Genomic DNA, 16572 nt, shown 5'->3' with positions numbered 1-16572 from the left:
CTGTACGTACACCCTGGGAAGTAAGTTGTCTTCGTTGGGGCAATGGATCCTGTGCCCCAAATACCGATTATTTTCACGAAGTACGGTATTTCGGGGGATACGAATAACTGCTGAATTATACCTGGTAGGGTTTTGGTAGGAAGTGGTAGGAAACAAAAACACCATATACAGGACCGCAGTAAAAAGCACTATTTTGGTCCGCGACTCGAATACATACTTGTACAGTACAGTATACTACCCGGTATACATATTGTACTACTAACATGGGCACCAGTCATCAGCATCACTCTTTGCTTACTTTGTTCGTCGATTTCTCGTTTGACTACAACACATATTGAGGGGATACAAATGTCAAAATAACCGCAAAATTCATCTCATGAATTGAGGTTCAAAGGGTATCAATTTCAATAGTAAACACGTGCAGTAAGGATTTTCAAAAGTAACGTTTTTTGTAGGGCACCAGTCATCGGCACACGTTTTAGACTTGTGTAATGTATTGAATCCTCCACACTTTAGTTCGCCGGATGCTGTCATCATATTAGCTATCAAAGGAATATATATGTGTTTAGAATGGGTATTAACTGCTACAGTAATGATTTCTGTATGATCAACACAAAATTGACTGGTCCAACCTCTAATTTATAAGGTGCACTAATTCTTGAAGAACTATATTTTGACCAATAAGAGGCATTCAGCATTTCTATTGGCTGACAACAGTGCCGATGACTGGTGTCTTTGCCGATGACTGGTGACCTACGTTACGTATTAATAGTACTGTACAGTAGTGTCAAGTGGGACGAGGAAGTAGGTAGCAAGCCACTGAGGAGGGACGACGACGAGAACTTGTGTTGTGATCGAATTAACTGTAAGTCGGACGTCTCATCTGACTCAATTCTGATTGGCTTAAATTTGACCTAATTATCTTACCTTTACTTTTTGCTGCATCATTTGGGCTCAATGTCTGTCAATTCCGACTTCATTGTGCTCCTACTGTACATCCACAATTTTGAGAAATACTGTAATGCGATCGCCCAATAAATACGGGTGCAGAAATACTGTAATGCGATCGCCCGATAAATACTAGTAGGATGTATCTGCGGCAATGCCATAAAAACCCGGATTACAGCAACTTATACGTGTAATGTCTCCCGTCTACGTATTCTAGCCAAGCGCGCAAATGTGACCATCTTCATTCGGGACATACGAAGCTGACGTCCAAGTTCAGTGAAACCATGGCAAGTAGGCCATTACAGTGTCAAATGCAGATATAGCCGTGTCCGAGGTGTAGGGACGACCCAAACCATCGTGCAGTTACCGGTACTGTATAGACGTTTTGGACCTCCTGCACCTCGAACTTCCACTCACACAAGATATTTCCTTGATTCTTGGTCAAGTCCCGCGACTTGATCTTGTACAGCCAGCTAGCTAAGACATTACGGTACCATAGAGCCTGGTACTACTGGAGGTGTGGAGCATCCAGTAGTACCAAGCTCTAATGTACTGTACTGTCATTGCTAGCTGGCGGGTTGCAGGCAAAACTTCATTATGTTGTTCATCTGCCATGGTCAAAGCACTTTTAACCAATCAATGGATACATGACATTCGGTCCGACTTTCTTCTGTCAATATCTCACGTCTGGTTTTGACTTCGCTTTTGTATATAATAAATATTACAACGAACAAGAAAGTCGGACAAACGATCCGACGATCACTTGATTCCTGTATATCCTGTCCGACTTTTTTCCACTGATGCTTCACAGAAAATGAACACCGGATAATTCCGGATTACCGGATATTACCCGTAAGTGACCGAACCTCGACTTCAGAAACTGTCACAAACTTTATTTGTGACAGTGAAATCATCCGGAATTATAATTCAGTCACAATTGTGTCACAAATTTTGTGGAGGCGAAAAATACGTCTCAACAAATTTGTGCCGACATTGTCGTATTTTACCCGGATAACGTTTGCGGATATATGGAATGGTGGCTGAGCTGCAAAAAATGACGCTCTTGATGTGGTGGTGGATGCACATGGATGACGACGACGATATCGACACCTCCCTCACGGATACAATGAGGTTATATCGAGCACAGCTCACAATAAAAGAGAGACACTATCTTACATGTGAATCTCTCACGTCTCCTCTCCACAGCGCATGGATGGCGATATACACAGCCCGGATCCCAAACGCATACATCGCCACCGTCTCAATCGCATTCAACGACTTCGACGACGTTGTTGCGCGAGTTTTCCAAGTACTACCAGATCAAATCCGGATTTGGAAAAGCAGGGAGACCACCCATGCTGCCCTTTAAACACTAAGCGTTAGCCCTGGTGCTGCACTTCTACACCGCTACTTGTGAACCCAAGACCCTCGGCGAAGTGTTTGGCACACCTCCGTCCACGCTGTCCGCTACACTGGCGAAGGCGGAATCAGCGCTTGCAAAAGCACTGCGCTCCCTCCGTGATGCTCAAGTCCGATATTCAAGCAAGCAACTCTAACGCGAATGGGCCATCAAAGTCCGTGCCAGAGAGAGCCTTGTGCGTGGTGTGTGGGGCTTTTTAGATGGCAAGAACTACAAAGTACGCAAGTCCTCATCGGCTGACCTGCAGAATGCGATATACAATGGCTGGTTGCACTGTACCTTCGTTACTGGGACCCTGTTGTTCGGTGTCGACGGGACGATTGTTTGGTGTCGCCACAACTTCGTCGGAAGTTGGAATGATGGTGACACAAGCCTTCGTTTACAGTTCAAGCTGCGTTACCGTAGGTTTACTGAGGATGGCCACGGTGTTGTGGCGGATTCGGCGTTCCCGGTCAGCGGTGGTTTGATCGGCAAAATTCGCACACCGCTGAAGGACGGAGACCTCGAGCGAGCCCCGGCATGTCGCAACGGTTTGTTGCTTATGAGCAACGCCATCACTGCTCTGCGACAAGCCGCAGAATGGGGTATGGGCGCTGTGGAGCAAGTGTATCGACAACTTTTATTGCCATTGCCGTACAACCCTGAGCAGCAACAAATGCGCTTGCACAACATCTTCAAGTTGTACAATTTCCGTGTGCGACGCACTGGCGTTAGTCAAATTCGTAACACAATGAATTAGGCATACATATCCTAAATTGATTTTCAGATTGAAATAGTATTTATCGAAAATCCGAAATGGAGCGTATGTCCTAGGTGTGTTAAATGTTTTGTATACTTATGTGGAGTCCGTATTCCTGATTAGGTTTCAACTAGGCATTTCAAGAAATCTGAACAATCAATCATGTTCGATTAGGTGGTGGGCCCAAAGTAATATGCACGATTTGCACAAGTTGGGTCTATTATAAAGAATTGTGCAAAACAAAATCAACAATAAAAAAGAAAAGTACTCTAAATAGGATAAAACCTACTTTTAAAGCATAGCTACTTCTCAAGGAATTTGGACATTATGGCCACCATGATTTGGTCTATCTTAGCTTGACGCGCTTCGCGTTGGATATCCATTACTTCTTGTCGCTCCAGAGTTTAGCTTCTCGCTCATCACGTTCAGCAGCAAGTTGCATTTGATACTGGCGGTACTCTAGCTCCATCGCTTGTTGTAGCTCTTGCCTGGCTGCTAGAACTTCAAACGTGTGTTGTCGCGCGTCACGCTGCTCAAATACCAAACGACCCTTGATGGCTTCGTTTTCCGCGCTATCAGCCAGGATTTCGTCAATTCGACGACGGCGTTGGGCCTTTTGGCTCATGGTCTGCTCGCTGTTCGCTAACTGACCGATCGTCGCAAGTTCTGTAGGGTCCAAGCCAGTCCGTGGCGTTGCAAAAAGAGTGAAAGGTGAAAGTACCGGTGTCGGGGCTGATAGAGGGTCGGAGCTGCTGTCGCTGTCGTTGTTGACATTGTTTTCATTGTCCTTGTTTTCGTCACCAGATCCCATATCGAGAACGGACATCCGAGCCTCCATGGCGCGATTGATTCGTTTGGTGCATTTTACGTTCTCTGGACAGTCGGGATCGCCGGTTGGTTTCTTGGAGTTGCGGAGGGACTTGAACTTCCGACGCATACTCTCCGTGTCGCGTACAACCCAGCCGTTGTTTTGCTCAATCCGCGAATTATAATCCGCCTGCACAGCATCCCATTGGTTTGTTCCAAGACGTAGGTGCGATTCGATGCAGTCCAACATCGACATCACTTCTGGATTGCTCCATCCCTTCCCTCGTCCTTTCCCTTTCGGCGCCATGTTGAAGGTGCATATGGTTGTGGTAGGTGTCAAGTGACTCCAAAGAAGTTGTGTCCATGAGGAGGTAACTTGAGTAATGACTTATAAAGTAAAGTGTTGTTTTGGCCATTGATGGATGGGCCGAGAAGGCAGACGGATTGTGATGATAGAATCGTCGGAAGGGAGTAGCAGTGCGGTCAAAGACCGGACTGGTCAATGAGAATGTCGAGAAGATATCTCGAATTGGTTGCACAGAAAGTGCTGTGATGGATCGAGACGACGGAGGTTCGGTAGAAACAGGGGGCGACGAAGCCAAAGGCTTGTCATAGAGGAAGGCACTAGGCCAGTTGGAAATGATGGAGTGTAGTGGCGGCAATGGTGCGTTGGGCTCCAAGGTCAGGATGAAGTTGGGGTAGATTTTTGGCGATACGCCGCAGCAGCAGCAACAGAATTGATGGCTGGGAATTCGGACTCCCAGAAGGTGATGTCACGAGAGGAAATCAATAAATCAGAGTGCAAATGCATGAGGGTATAACCTTTTTGATTATGCGGGAGACCCACAAACATGGCCTTGACGGCACAGGGATCGAGCTTGGATGATTGCACGGCACGTTGAATGTACACGAGCGCATGGACGAATATCGTCGGCTTGGTCACGGGACGGTATGCCCACGGCCAAAGAAAGAGGGTCATAGCCAAGGACTGGAAGTTGGGCGCCGTTCCCGACTGTACGAGACAGTGCGCAAGGAACGTAATCGGAGAAATAATCTCGGTTGGGGGTGCATGAGGCAGAGGCGCTGGAGTCAACATTCCAATGTTCTCGCAGAGCGGGAAAATCGTTTGGACGATAAGTCACTGACAAAGGTAGGGATGGGTGACCGGGGTCGCTTTCACATTAGCGTAGGTCCGTATGAAGGACAAAAATGCCTTGTCCACCAACAACTTGGAATGGGGGATGGGGACGACACCGTCCATACATCTTGGGGGCAATTGGAGAACCACCTTGATCGGTGTTTCCGACGCTGCTGTAATAATATCGCTGCGAGTGGCCGAGAAGGCACTGGGTGGGAACAGTGGAAGATCTACTTTGGTTGGGTTCGTGGGAATTTGGAACAATGGACGTGGTGGGTAGAGGGTCAAACGCTCCGTAATAAGTACCTCGGCAGAATTCAGCGAAGTCTAAGACCGGAATCCACAGGAGATGGAAAGTGGTCGGGGAGATCGCCCGGTGCTTCAGTGCTGGGAGCAAGGGTAGTAGCCACAATAAGCGGAGATTCATGGGGTGGTAATGCAAATACATCGCAGCGTGGGGCATAGCCCAGTTGGAATACCTTTGGTTGAACCGATGGTGTGCTGGGACGCTGGAGGACACGTTGAGGGTAGAGGGAGGCATAAAGTGGTGGGATAGGATGTGGGTGTTGGCAAATCTATTGAGGCGATTGCCTTCATGAATTAATGGTCGAGAAGCTGCACGAACAGCAATGCCAGCCTGGTCATTACGACCTCCACGATGAGTGTGGCCGCAGCCTTAGTCGCGTTGGTGGTCGCTGCTGCAGTCGCGGTCACGATTGTTGTCAGGGCTGTTGACCCGATTGTTCGTCCACCCACCATTTCCAGGACCACTAGAGGAACTTGGTCCCCATCCATGGTAGCCATTAGAGCCCTGGTTGCCCCTATCCATTCGCGATTATCGCGGTCATCACGAGGAGGTTGAATAGGACGCGACGGAGCGACATAATCGCGTTTACGCTTCTTTTGGGAGGCAGATCCATGTTTGTCAAAGACGGCGCGGTCAAAACCAGAACACATAGTGTTCTGGTTTTGAGTCCGACTTGAGAGTAGGGCGCGCTGGAAGCGTATGATTGGCAACACCGCAGTAGAAGCAGGACATGCCGGGGTGATTGACACAATCACGATGAGCATAGCTCGGGATGGTATACGCGGTTCATAACATGAACAGAGCCACCCGCTTGCATAATCGCTTAGGGTTGTGGCGCAGGGACCGCAACGGCATGCACGACTGCTGCAAGCTTGGTTCGTATTTGAAAGGTAGCGGCAGAGCCGTTGTCACCCAGAGCAGACGCTCGTTGAAGGCGGTTCGTAATAATGCGCAAGGAGCTGGCTGGGCTCGTCGTGGTCGCAAGCACCTCGTCACGGATTTGCATGCCTTTGACACGGATGGATGGTCGGCCCACTTACAGATGGATGGTCGGCCCACTTACAATGGGGACGCTCCATTCCTCGCATTTCCGAATACATTTAATTAGTTTGGCTTCTAGCTTTGGTGTGCGGGGTTGCTGCTTGGATTTATGTGTTGGGTGAATGCCCTCGACGTCCACCATGGAGTTGAGCCACGCTGGCATGGTTGACTTAACCCATTGGCGCAACTCAATCCCTTTGACATGCAGTATTCCACTTGAGCCTTCTTCTGCTCAATTGTCAGCCGGATCCTCGACGCTGGTGACGGCATTTGTTCGTCAGGTGGTTTGTGTCTGTTTTGAATTTTGAAACGCCTCTACAATTTTATTGCTGATTACCTCAAAGATGTTATTAGGTTTTGTGGGATATAATGTTTTAGTGGGTTCACTATTGCGGGGGAGTACTGTATACGATTCACATTGATGTAAATCGTAGATTTTGATTCAGGCTACATTTCTAGACTTTTCAACTGAAAATATTTGATAGGAAAGTACAGTAGACCACTCAATGTGTGGAGCTGTATATCGTGAGCTCAAATAAGAATTTGAATGGGAAACTTGTGTCTAACTGTAAGTTAACAGAAAGGATAGCTATTTATACCACTGGTTTTACTCGTCTCGCAACCGTGAACAGCGTTCAGTATTTGCGAACAAATAACGTTATGTGGTGGTGAGGCACCAGCCCGTTTTCCTGCGATTTATCATAACGTTACTCATATAATATGATGAGACATGCTCATAATTTAATCAAGTCAAAAGAGGTACATTTGACAAGCAATGTGATCATTCTTGTTGGACAGAGTAGTACTACATTGTACTACAGTACTACGTAGAATACTAGTACTTCACTGTCAGTACTATTGTAGGGGCCTTTTGGGAGAGTACACCACTTCGTCATGTCACAACTCAGCAAAATGACATCCAATTTTTGAGAAAAAGGAAAATAGAAAACCTGAGATGAAACGTAAAAACTTCTTCCTTGACATGCAGTTCGAAAACGAAGCAAAACTGGGTTAAAATGAGTATTGAAATCAAGTGTTTTTTTTTCAACTTCAGTGTACGGGGTAGGGTAAAATTCGCTTGGTTTTATTGGCTGATATTCAGTGGATGACGTCAAAAGATATTGACACTTATAAATTCAAAGAGTAAAACATAAAAAAAACTCAAATATGTTTTATTCACTATCACAGGACTCACGAAGCAAGTCAGAATCTGCGTCGCTGGCCTCGTCGCCCAGCAGCGCATCCTCAGCAGTCGAGAAGTACATGTCCTCGAACGATTGTGCTTTTCGGTACGCACCCAGCCAATGTGATGACTCTATGCTACTGAACTCTACCTCTAGGCGCGTGCGCAACTCTCCCATGTCTTTCGATGGGCGCACGCCGATGCGGTTCTTGACGACGCCCCATACAACTTCGATGGGGTGCAGCTCGGGATGATACGGTGGCGTGAAAAGCAAGGTATGGCCACATTCTGTAGCCAATACCAGCGTAGCATACGATGGTGCCTCGCGGTGTTGTCGGCAGAGGTCAAGCAACTCTGCCTTCGTGATCTTCGCGTCGTACGACACAGCGCGTGCAGCGAGCCAAGCCATCAGAGTCGCCTTGGGGTCCTTGCTGGTAGGTGGTGGGTTCAAAACCCGCTTGTGATACTTTGCTCCGTCCATGTGAATAACGCATGGTCCATGCAGGGCCTGCAGCGTCCGACAAACACCACCGAACCAGCGCTCGAACATGTCGCTGTTGAAGTTGCCATGGTAATCGTCGCCATCATCGACGCTGTCAACCTGACCTTTTCGTTTTCGCTTAGGTCGCTGTTGAGATGGTCACATGACAAGCGACCCGTCGACCCACTCGCCCACGACAAGGCCACGGGAAGCAGTTCGAACGATGCCAGCGCCCACGATGCACATTCTTGGTCCTTTTCCAGATTTGGTAAGCCTCTTCTATGTTTCGTCCACTCATGTCTTTCCTGGCGAATGATTTAGATTGCAAAACGACTCGTCCAAGTAGACCTCCGGGAGCAATGGGGCTCCAGCGTCAGACCGATTCGCAAGCATCTTGCGCAGGTACGTCGTTCGGAACGCGACGTTGTGGGTCGACTCTGCCAGGTAAAAACTTGTTTGACCTTACTGATAGGCAAACCCCATGCGACGCAAGACCCGGCGCATCGTTCGTACAGCAACAGTGACGTCGTACAGTTTATGGAGGTCGTTGCACAAGGTTCTGGCGGACACCGGTAGGCACTGAGAGTTTGCTTCCTTGATTAACTGTCTTATTTCAGTGGCGAAAGACTTGGCAGGTGATCGCGGTCGGTGGCCACGCTGCGTGCTTGCTTGTGTGAACGACGGGTCCTGATTGTGGTTCCACTCGGCAATCACTCTGGCGACGGTTGACTCGGCGAATCCCAAGCACTGCGCGACGCATGAACGTACTCGTGGTGGTTTAGTTGGTGTCGGAGTGGCCTTGTTTGCTTTAAAGTACTCGTGGCACTTAACGATAAGGCGCTTTTCAGCTGCCGATAGTTGATGTCTTTTTTCCATAACTTCTCTGAAAGTGATGCTCAATTTGTCGTTTCATGTGCTAAGTAAAGAGGAGAACAAGAGCTTCTCGCCAATCATTTCGAATTACCCAATTTCGAACATTGAAATATTTATATTACAAATTTATGCACGGTGTACCTTCCCAAAAGGCCCCTACAAATAGTACATGATATAAAAATCGGCACATCAATTGACTTCGTCACTGAACAAGAGGTCTAGTGTAAAGTACTACGTAGTATGTACTCAACTTCAAAAAACTTATTTGTGCAATCCTGAACTGTTTAACAGTAAATCGATATACTGTGGGCTCATTCGAAAGAGCTTAAAGTTATCCATTCAAAAATGTAGTACCAGCCTCCTATTATAGGTAGAATGTATCCAGGGAGGATTCGAAAAAACAACTGAAATATTCGATGAAAATGAAGAAAAATCGGCACATCAATGGTACTCATAATATGCATCTGGTGAGACATTCTCATAACTTAATCAAGTCAAACGAGAGACATTTGAATGTGACCATTCTTCTTGGACAGGGTACGTAGTAGTATTAATACTAAAGTACATGAATATAGGTAGTACTAGTACTATGGTACTCCACGTTAATCAGCAATAAGTTATTACTCGTTAGTCGTTCTACGATTCGCTGACTAAGCGAGCAATGAGTACATTGCCCCACGCGTTGAGCATCGTCGCCACAGGGTCTATGATGCATTCGGCAATCAGCATAAAGTTGATGGCATACGGTGGGGCAAGCCCTGTCAACATCGCACAGGCGCAGATGACCACGACAACGCCTCCGTTACGCACGGGAGTGACTACCAAAGACCCAAAAGTGGCCAGCACCACGAGCAACGCCACCTTGGTTGCAGAGAAACGGTCTTGCAAACCACCGTTGGAAAACAAAAATATCACGGACATGGCCACATACAGGGCCCCACCGTTCTTGTTCATCGTGGCCCCGGCGCCAATGGCAAACCTCGTAGAGGCAGACGGCTGGCCCACCACGCGTTCGAGGGTTCGAAGCAGCACACTGATACTTCTCCGGGACGACGACGAATGGATGGCATAGCCCAAAGCGCCTCGCATCTGCCACATAAAACGCAGGGGCGAGAGGCGACCGCGCGACCCGATGTACGTGACGACCGGCAGCACGACCACAGCATGCACCAAGGACACCCCCACAAACGCCAAGATGTACCACAACAGCCCCACGACACCATTCGTCGCCTTGTCTGAATCAAACACGTTGTGCGTACCAGCGTAGATGGACCCCGCCACGAGCGAGATGAGGGCCAGGGGGGTGGTCATGGCAATCCACGACGTCATGATTTCGAAGACGGCGACGAGCTCCCGCAGCACAGGCACGATCGAGTGGTTAAGAGTCGGGTTGGATTTGAACCCGGTCACGTACTTGCCGATGGCGACACCGGTCGCCACCGCGCCAAGGGCCACGGCCATGATATTGGTGTTGGTAGTCTCGATGTAGTTGGTGGGAGTGAGGTTCAAGAGCACGCTTGAGATTTCGTCGATTGTGGACTTGTAAACCACAAATCGATTCACGGTTGGTCCGATGAGATACGGCAGGCGTCTCGAATCGCCAAATGAAAACACGGTTTGGTTGGTCCGACTGCACACCATCGAGTTGTTCGCCTTTGGGTCTAGAAACAGACTTGTTCGTGTGGGAGTGGGGCACTGAAAGGCCACGTTGGGGCTGCGAAAGTAGTACGGGGTGCCGTCGAAGGTTGGAGCCACCAACGAGCCAATGTACACGCCTTGAAGCGCGACCATGAACGACGTCAGCATCGACAGCAAGCTGACCCGCAAGCCTAGCTTCGTAACGCCCGTCCGTGATGACGACGCGATTTCAGCAGCGACCAGCACCAAGCTTAGAAACGCAAACGGAATCGCCACGCACGTGAGCGCTCGAAGGTACATTCTGCCTGGCTGGAGTAGGTAGCGCTCGATGGGCTTGTTGTTGCGGGCGTCGTATGCTCGCAATGCTGGATACACGGAGTCTAGCGTGACTAAGTAGCCAAGAAACAGTCCCAGGCCTGCTCCCAGCAACGTGCCTGGCGCTCCCGTGTATAAATTGATCAGCGTGGCCTTGGTTTCACTGTACCTTTTGCCGCCCTGAAAGCTGTTTGTCGGAAGCATGTCCCGGGATGACGACGACGGAATGTGGGAGTATTGGGAGGATCCATTCGGCAACTCCATCACAGACACATCAGCACCGGACGAAGGTTGCGACAAACTGCGCTGGGGACGCATCGAAGTGAATTGTAAATGATTCCGCAAACCAATGGGTTCGCCAAATTATAGTGCCAACGTGTCCCAAGTGTGTAAATCTTGGGCTAATAATGCGGCCATCGACACCCAATCAAGCACCCCACTGTATAGCCGAGGAATTCCGTTATTCCGGCACCCATTCGTTGACATCGCGAACTATGTTTACGTAAAATACTCATAAAGAATTGGACGCATGCAATTAAGGAATTGCTCCTGATTTTACGATAATCTACACAGCCCCCATACAGTACAGTATGAGTACAGTATGAGTACTGTAGAGTAAACTATCCAGCCATCTGGAGCCGCTTCGATCGACGAATTCCTCTATACTTCTAGGGATTGTTTCTCTACCTTGAAGTACTGTACACTTCATACCACTGTGTATTTTGGCTTTACTGTTAACGTTAGTCGAAGCACATTTCTACCCCAGAACCCTGTAGCTCGACACACATAGGCTAATTCGCCTGGTTAGATTGGTAAGATAGCTTTGCAGTAACCGCTCTCAAGGCGCATCTCCCCTACGGACAAGAGTGTGTGTGTGTGTGATCAACGAACCGTGTTATTCGAAGTACTGTCTAACCGTGTTATACGAAGTACTGTCTACCAGTAGTCTGTCAGCGTTTTATTGTAAGTTAGTACTAACATTTGTAGAGTGTATCGAAGTACTTAAATATGACTTCTGATTGGCTAAAACGTGTTTTTTTCCGGATAACCTCAAAAGCGCAGGGAGTTGAAGCAGGGATGATTCATCCCTGCTTTAGTTTCCGTTCCCACGTTTTCGATTGAAATTAAGCAATATTTTTGATATATTTTCAAAATCCTCGAAAATAGTTCGGATAAAATCCCTGCCTTAAAGCTTGGACGGTATTGCACAGACCAGCCCCTATCTACCCGTAGTTCGGACACTCGTGTGCGTTGAAAACACAGTAACTCCCCTGGGAAACTTGCTCTTGTTATGTCTTAGTCAAATGCAGTGTCAAACAAAACCACACGTTCTAGATAAGGGTTAAGTGCATTTCAGTGGTTAGCGATACAGTAGATTACCATTGGTGATGCTTAAACGCCGGGAATACCACACAAGGGTCTGGGGGCTCCTAGGCTACAGCGCTACTGGTTCTTTTGACCGGAAATGATTGTGTAAGCAACAGTGGAACAGTTGCTCTCAGGGAATTATTATTGAAAATAATCACGATCGTACACATTTGTATGGTGCATGTCATCTAAAAACTTCCATGTGGCCAAATCGAAGAGTGGAGGTTGTATATTATTGTCAAGTCGATTCGAAATTGGAGTGGGGGCTCAATCGAATGAGCAGCACCAAATCGGCAGACATTCGATCGACCAATCAAAACCCAGATCACTAATGAAGTAGCCAATGAAATCCACTCAACGACCAAATCATCTACGAAATAGTGTGTGAAACCATTTTTACATGCAAAAGTCAGTACAAAGAATAGTCTTGGCGAATCAGCAGAAAAGTCCAAATTTTGGGTAAAAGGACAGTATTTAACGTACAATAAATGTATTAATAGTTAAACCCATGGTAAAGGAAGAAAGATTCACATGATAAAAAATGCAATGACTTTATTGAATGGTATGCAGGAGTTTCATCCACGAACAATCAACCAATCAAATGTACGCAAGTCGAACTGTAGCTATTCCATTAGTGCAAATTCGTCCAATCAGTTGTCTAAAAACTATACGAGAATTACGAATATAAGTGACAAAAATGTTGCTTCTTCTGGGAGTCGAACCTGAAACACCAGTCTCGCAAGCGGGTGCTTTAAATACTGCACCGCAGAAAGTGTACATTACATACCCAAGTAGAATCATTTGAGTACATATTTGTTCATCTAGTACTGCCACCAATATACTAGCACGTCATCTAAAAATTTCCAACTGGCCAAATCGAAGAGTGGAGGTTTTATTATTTAACGAACAATTAATGTAGTTAAACCCAAAAACCAAATACGTTAAATACCGATTTCGTGCGTTTTATCACTACAGTGGGAGGTTAAAGGTCCCAATACCCTTCGGATATTATATTCGGATAAGAGTCACATCCAAAATCAAGATACAGCCACCCCTATGGCCAAATATCCAAGCGCCCATGTAAATTACCGCTAGGTTAAATATCTACTAGTATTTCTGGACCAATTCATCACCAAATTTGAATCTGAGATGTAGAATTTCTTCACATTGAGATCTGTCGATTCTACGTCTCAATTTGCTGAAAATTTGAGTAATGAATATGAAATAGAAGTCAGAAAATTTTATAAAGTTGGTTGTTTATAGGTGATGTGCACCATTCTATTATACGAAGTATAATCGTAGTATAAATGTATGGATATCTTCGAAGTTACAGGCAATTGGTAATACGACCTCTGTAATGTAACTATTGCGAGCAGGAACAGTTTGGCGGCTTCCTGAACTCGGGTTGGCAAATGGATTGGTGATACTTGTTCTTATTGGTCAGATGAGTCTACCACCATTCTTTTACGAATTATATTTCACTTTTGTGAACGTAACGGCGACAATTCAATACAAAATCCAAGTTGATAACTGCAGATATTTTTATTGTGAATTTGTATACGAGGTTTTCATATTATATTTACGTTAACGTACTCCGGAGTACTAGCGAGTACAAATTGTATGCATGTTTGTAGTGTTAACGTTAGTCTAATCATTGCAAAACCCACACTTTTTAACCCGTAATCCCGAAACACCAACCTCTCTCAAATGACCACAATTAAGCCTATTCCCAGGGTTAAGTTGAATCCCCAGTGGTTAGGTATCGCTAACCACAGTCAATCAACTTAACCCTTAGCAAGATTTCGTGATGCTTGAAGCCAATGAATGGCGTTAGCTCGTGAATGTTTGTACCTACACCTGTAGTTCAGAGGTGTAAAATACTATTAATAGTAATTGCATGGTTCATTCAATCGAGCACAAATAGAGCCGAGACATCTGATTGGCCATTATCCACTTCGCCATTTCCAGTATAAACTCGAAAATGGATTGTAGCCAATCAGCGACAAGTAATTTCGGATTGACCAATGGGAGAGATTGGTGCTCGATTCGCTCGGCGAGATTCGATTGAAGGGGGTCTGGAAATTCATACCGAATCTCCAATACCTAATACAGGAATGGTGTTCTTAGGCCGTGTTCGGACGCACCAAGAATCCGGTTATTTCGTGGATTCAGACTCTAGAATCCGATTTTTTGTGTTCGATTGACAAAAATAAAAACCGGATTCTTGTCCGAGAATCCGGATTCTGGAAACCATCGATTTTGATGGTTTCTTGGAGGGATTGATTGGAATTCTGCTTTTCAGAAAAAAATGTACTACCTCCGATTGGAAATGATTGATGGTTTCACTTTGTTGAGCCTAACAACTGTATCTCAGTCAAAATAGGTTATTGCCTTGACAATGGGTATACTTCCAGGTATAGAATTTCACTAGAAATCTCATTTTAATGATTAGACAGTCCTACAATACCTGTACAATATAATAATCATTGTACGTACTAAGGGGTAACCGGTAAACCTATCAATCATTTCCTACAGTATTAATATACTCGGAGTTTGGGGTTTCCGGGGTTTCGGGGTGTTTAATCTATTCTCCGAGTACTGACAATAATGGAAGGACCGTCGAAGTCGTGACCACATGTGGCCAAGTTGTCCATCGCATAGTCCTTCTTCGCCAAGTATTTAATCAGTTAAGAAAGTTATGACCGTACTCATCTTCGTAGGAGATGAATTATATTCCTCCAGAACAGAATAGGCTCCGCACTCGCTGGGGCAAAAACTGATGTGTATGCAACTGACAAAAGCTACGTTAACTTAGATACACGCAGTTACATGTATCTCATCCTTGTGCAAGCCAGTACCAAGTTACTTGTATCTCATTATTGCATAACTCAATGTGTTCGTCAAAACCCCCTACAGGTACGCGGTCACTGCAACATCCAATGAACCATAAGTTATGAAGCGGATATCTTGCCCTCCAGTAAAGTTATATGATATGTAATGACATGTACATCTTCGTCTATGATCACCCTACAATCGCGCACTAAGCTTGCAGCAGAACACGTCGTATTCTGTAAACCCGGCGCGATCGCCGCCAAGAAAGCGTCGACATGGCCTATTAGAGCAGAGTCCATTTTTTGGTCGTCCATCCGGGGGAGTACAGCGGCTATGTACCTCCATCTGTTGGATGAGACAGGCAAGAGTGACGTAATCATTGAAGATGCAACGAGACCAAGCACATGTTGTTCGGATTCGTTACCTCTTGGAGGCAGAGAGTGAATACTACAGTACCACCGTGAAGGATACACAGTAGCAGTATTGTCCTTTTACCCAAAATTTGGACTTTTGTGCTGATTCGCCAAATCTATCCATGGTTCTCTATACTGACTTTTGTATGTAAAAATGGTCAAGTGTCACACTAATCTCATTCACACACTAATTCGATATTGAATTGGTCGAAGAGTGGATTTGATTGGCTACGTTTTGAGTGTTCTGAGTTTTGATTGGTCGATCGATTGTCTGCCGATTTGGGCTGCCCTCATAATCTTGACAATACTTATAATTCGAAGTACCAGGTAATAACTAGTACTAGTACTAGAAAATAGTAGTATTAATAGTACAGTGTGGTTCTGTAGTGCAAAACGATATGACGAACAACATAATTCATACTGGACGTGACACAATCGATATAAAGGTTTGCATGGTTGGCCCGGCTTAAAGATGGAACTGTGGAGATGCATGTCGGCAAGGTGTGGGGCATATGGATAGCTATTTGGGGTGGGGGTTACCCGAGGTTGGCGGTGCATGCGGACGGGATGTGAACCCGTGGCAGCCTTCTACGGTCCACACCATGTACACATGCACCGCCAACGACACGTCCAGGCAACCTTCACGTTTGATGGTTATTTGACAAAGTCCCTCAACTCGTCTACATGCTTCACGTTCCTTGGATTAGATGAATGTTCCCACCTACACGACCTTCCTCGGCATGTGAGGCCAGGGCGGTCGCTACGCATTTCGTTCGGGTAAGCCCATGGTGAGGTCATGATATAAGGAGTCGAGGACCCTGGGATGAAATTTAGATGGGACGGAAAGATTGCAGTGGCTTGCATGGAAGGACAGAGTTCAAAGACATGGTGAGGTCATGATATAAGGAGTCGAGGACCCTGGGATGAAATTTAGATGGGACGGAAAGGTTGCAGTGGCTTGCATGGAAGGACAGAGTTCAAAGACATGGGCTCTTGGCCTCACAGTCCACGACTTTCGACTCTGTCCTTCCATGCAGACAGTGAAATTTGTAGGTCGGGTTGCTTGTAG

At 46.4% G+C, this 16572-nt stretch overlaps 4 protein-coding genes across 4 annotated transcripts; 2 read left to right on the top strand and 2 right to left on the bottom strand.

Annotated features, from left to right (window-relative positions):
• Positions 1-2568: 2568 nt before the first annotated feature.
• Positions 2569-3299, top strand: H257_04794 (hypothetical protein; the record flags this gene model as incomplete). Its single annotated transcript, XM_009829420.1, has 3 exons — positions 2569-2585; positions 2774-3077; positions 3282-3299. The coding sequence occupies 3 exons, from the start codon at positions 2569-2571 to the stop codon at positions 3297-3299; spliced, it is 339 nt and encodes a 112-aa protein (XP_009827722.1).
• A 190-nt stretch (positions 3300-3489) lies between these two features.
• H257_04793 (hypothetical protein) lies at positions 3490-5010 on the bottom strand (the record flags this gene model as incomplete). The annotated part of the gene is made up of 3 exons (XM_009829419.1): positions 3490-3753; positions 3829-4208; positions 4737-5010. The coding sequence occupies 3 exons, from the start codon at positions 5008-5010 to the stop codon at positions 3490-3492; spliced, it is 918 nt and encodes a 305-aa protein (XP_009827721.1).
• Positions 5011-8227: 3217 nt separating this feature from the next.
• H257_04792 (hypothetical protein) lies at positions 8228-8741 on the top strand (the record flags this gene model as incomplete). The annotated part of the gene is made up of 4 exons (XM_009829418.1): positions 8228-8332; positions 8386-8466; positions 8537-8620; positions 8700-8741. 4 exons carry the CDS (start codon positions 8228-8230, stop codon positions 8739-8741), a joined length of 312 nt encoding a protein of 103 aa, XP_009827720.1.
• Positions 8742-9533: 792 nt separating this feature from the next.
• H257_04791 (hypothetical protein) lies at positions 9534-11285 on the bottom strand. Its single transcript, XM_009829417.1, has one exon. The coding sequence runs from the start codon at positions 11206-11208 to the stop codon at positions 9574-9576; it is 1635 nt and encodes a 544-aa protein (XP_009827719.1). The 5' UTR covers positions 11209-11285; the 3' UTR covers positions 9534-9573.
• Between the last annotated feature and the right edge of the window lie 5287 nt (positions 11286-16572).

The sequence above is a fragment of the Aphanomyces astaci genome (genome assembly GCF_000520075.1).
Source record: "Aphanomyces astaci strain APO3 unplaced genomic scaffold supercont1.8, whole genome shotgun sequence".
NCBI lineage: Eukaryota > Oomycota > Saprolegniomycetes > Saprolegniales > Verrucalvaceae > Aphanomyces > Aphanomyces astaci.
The sequence above is the reverse complement of the archived record's forward strand: the minus strand, read 5'-3'. Positions and strand labels throughout refer to the sequence as shown.

Bases quoted from the DNA above. Each gene is read 5' to 3' on its own strand.
- H257_04791 (XM_009829417.1), bottom strand. From the start codon at position 11,208: ATGCGTCCCCAGCGCAGTTTGTCGCAACCTTCGTCCGGTGCTGATGTG.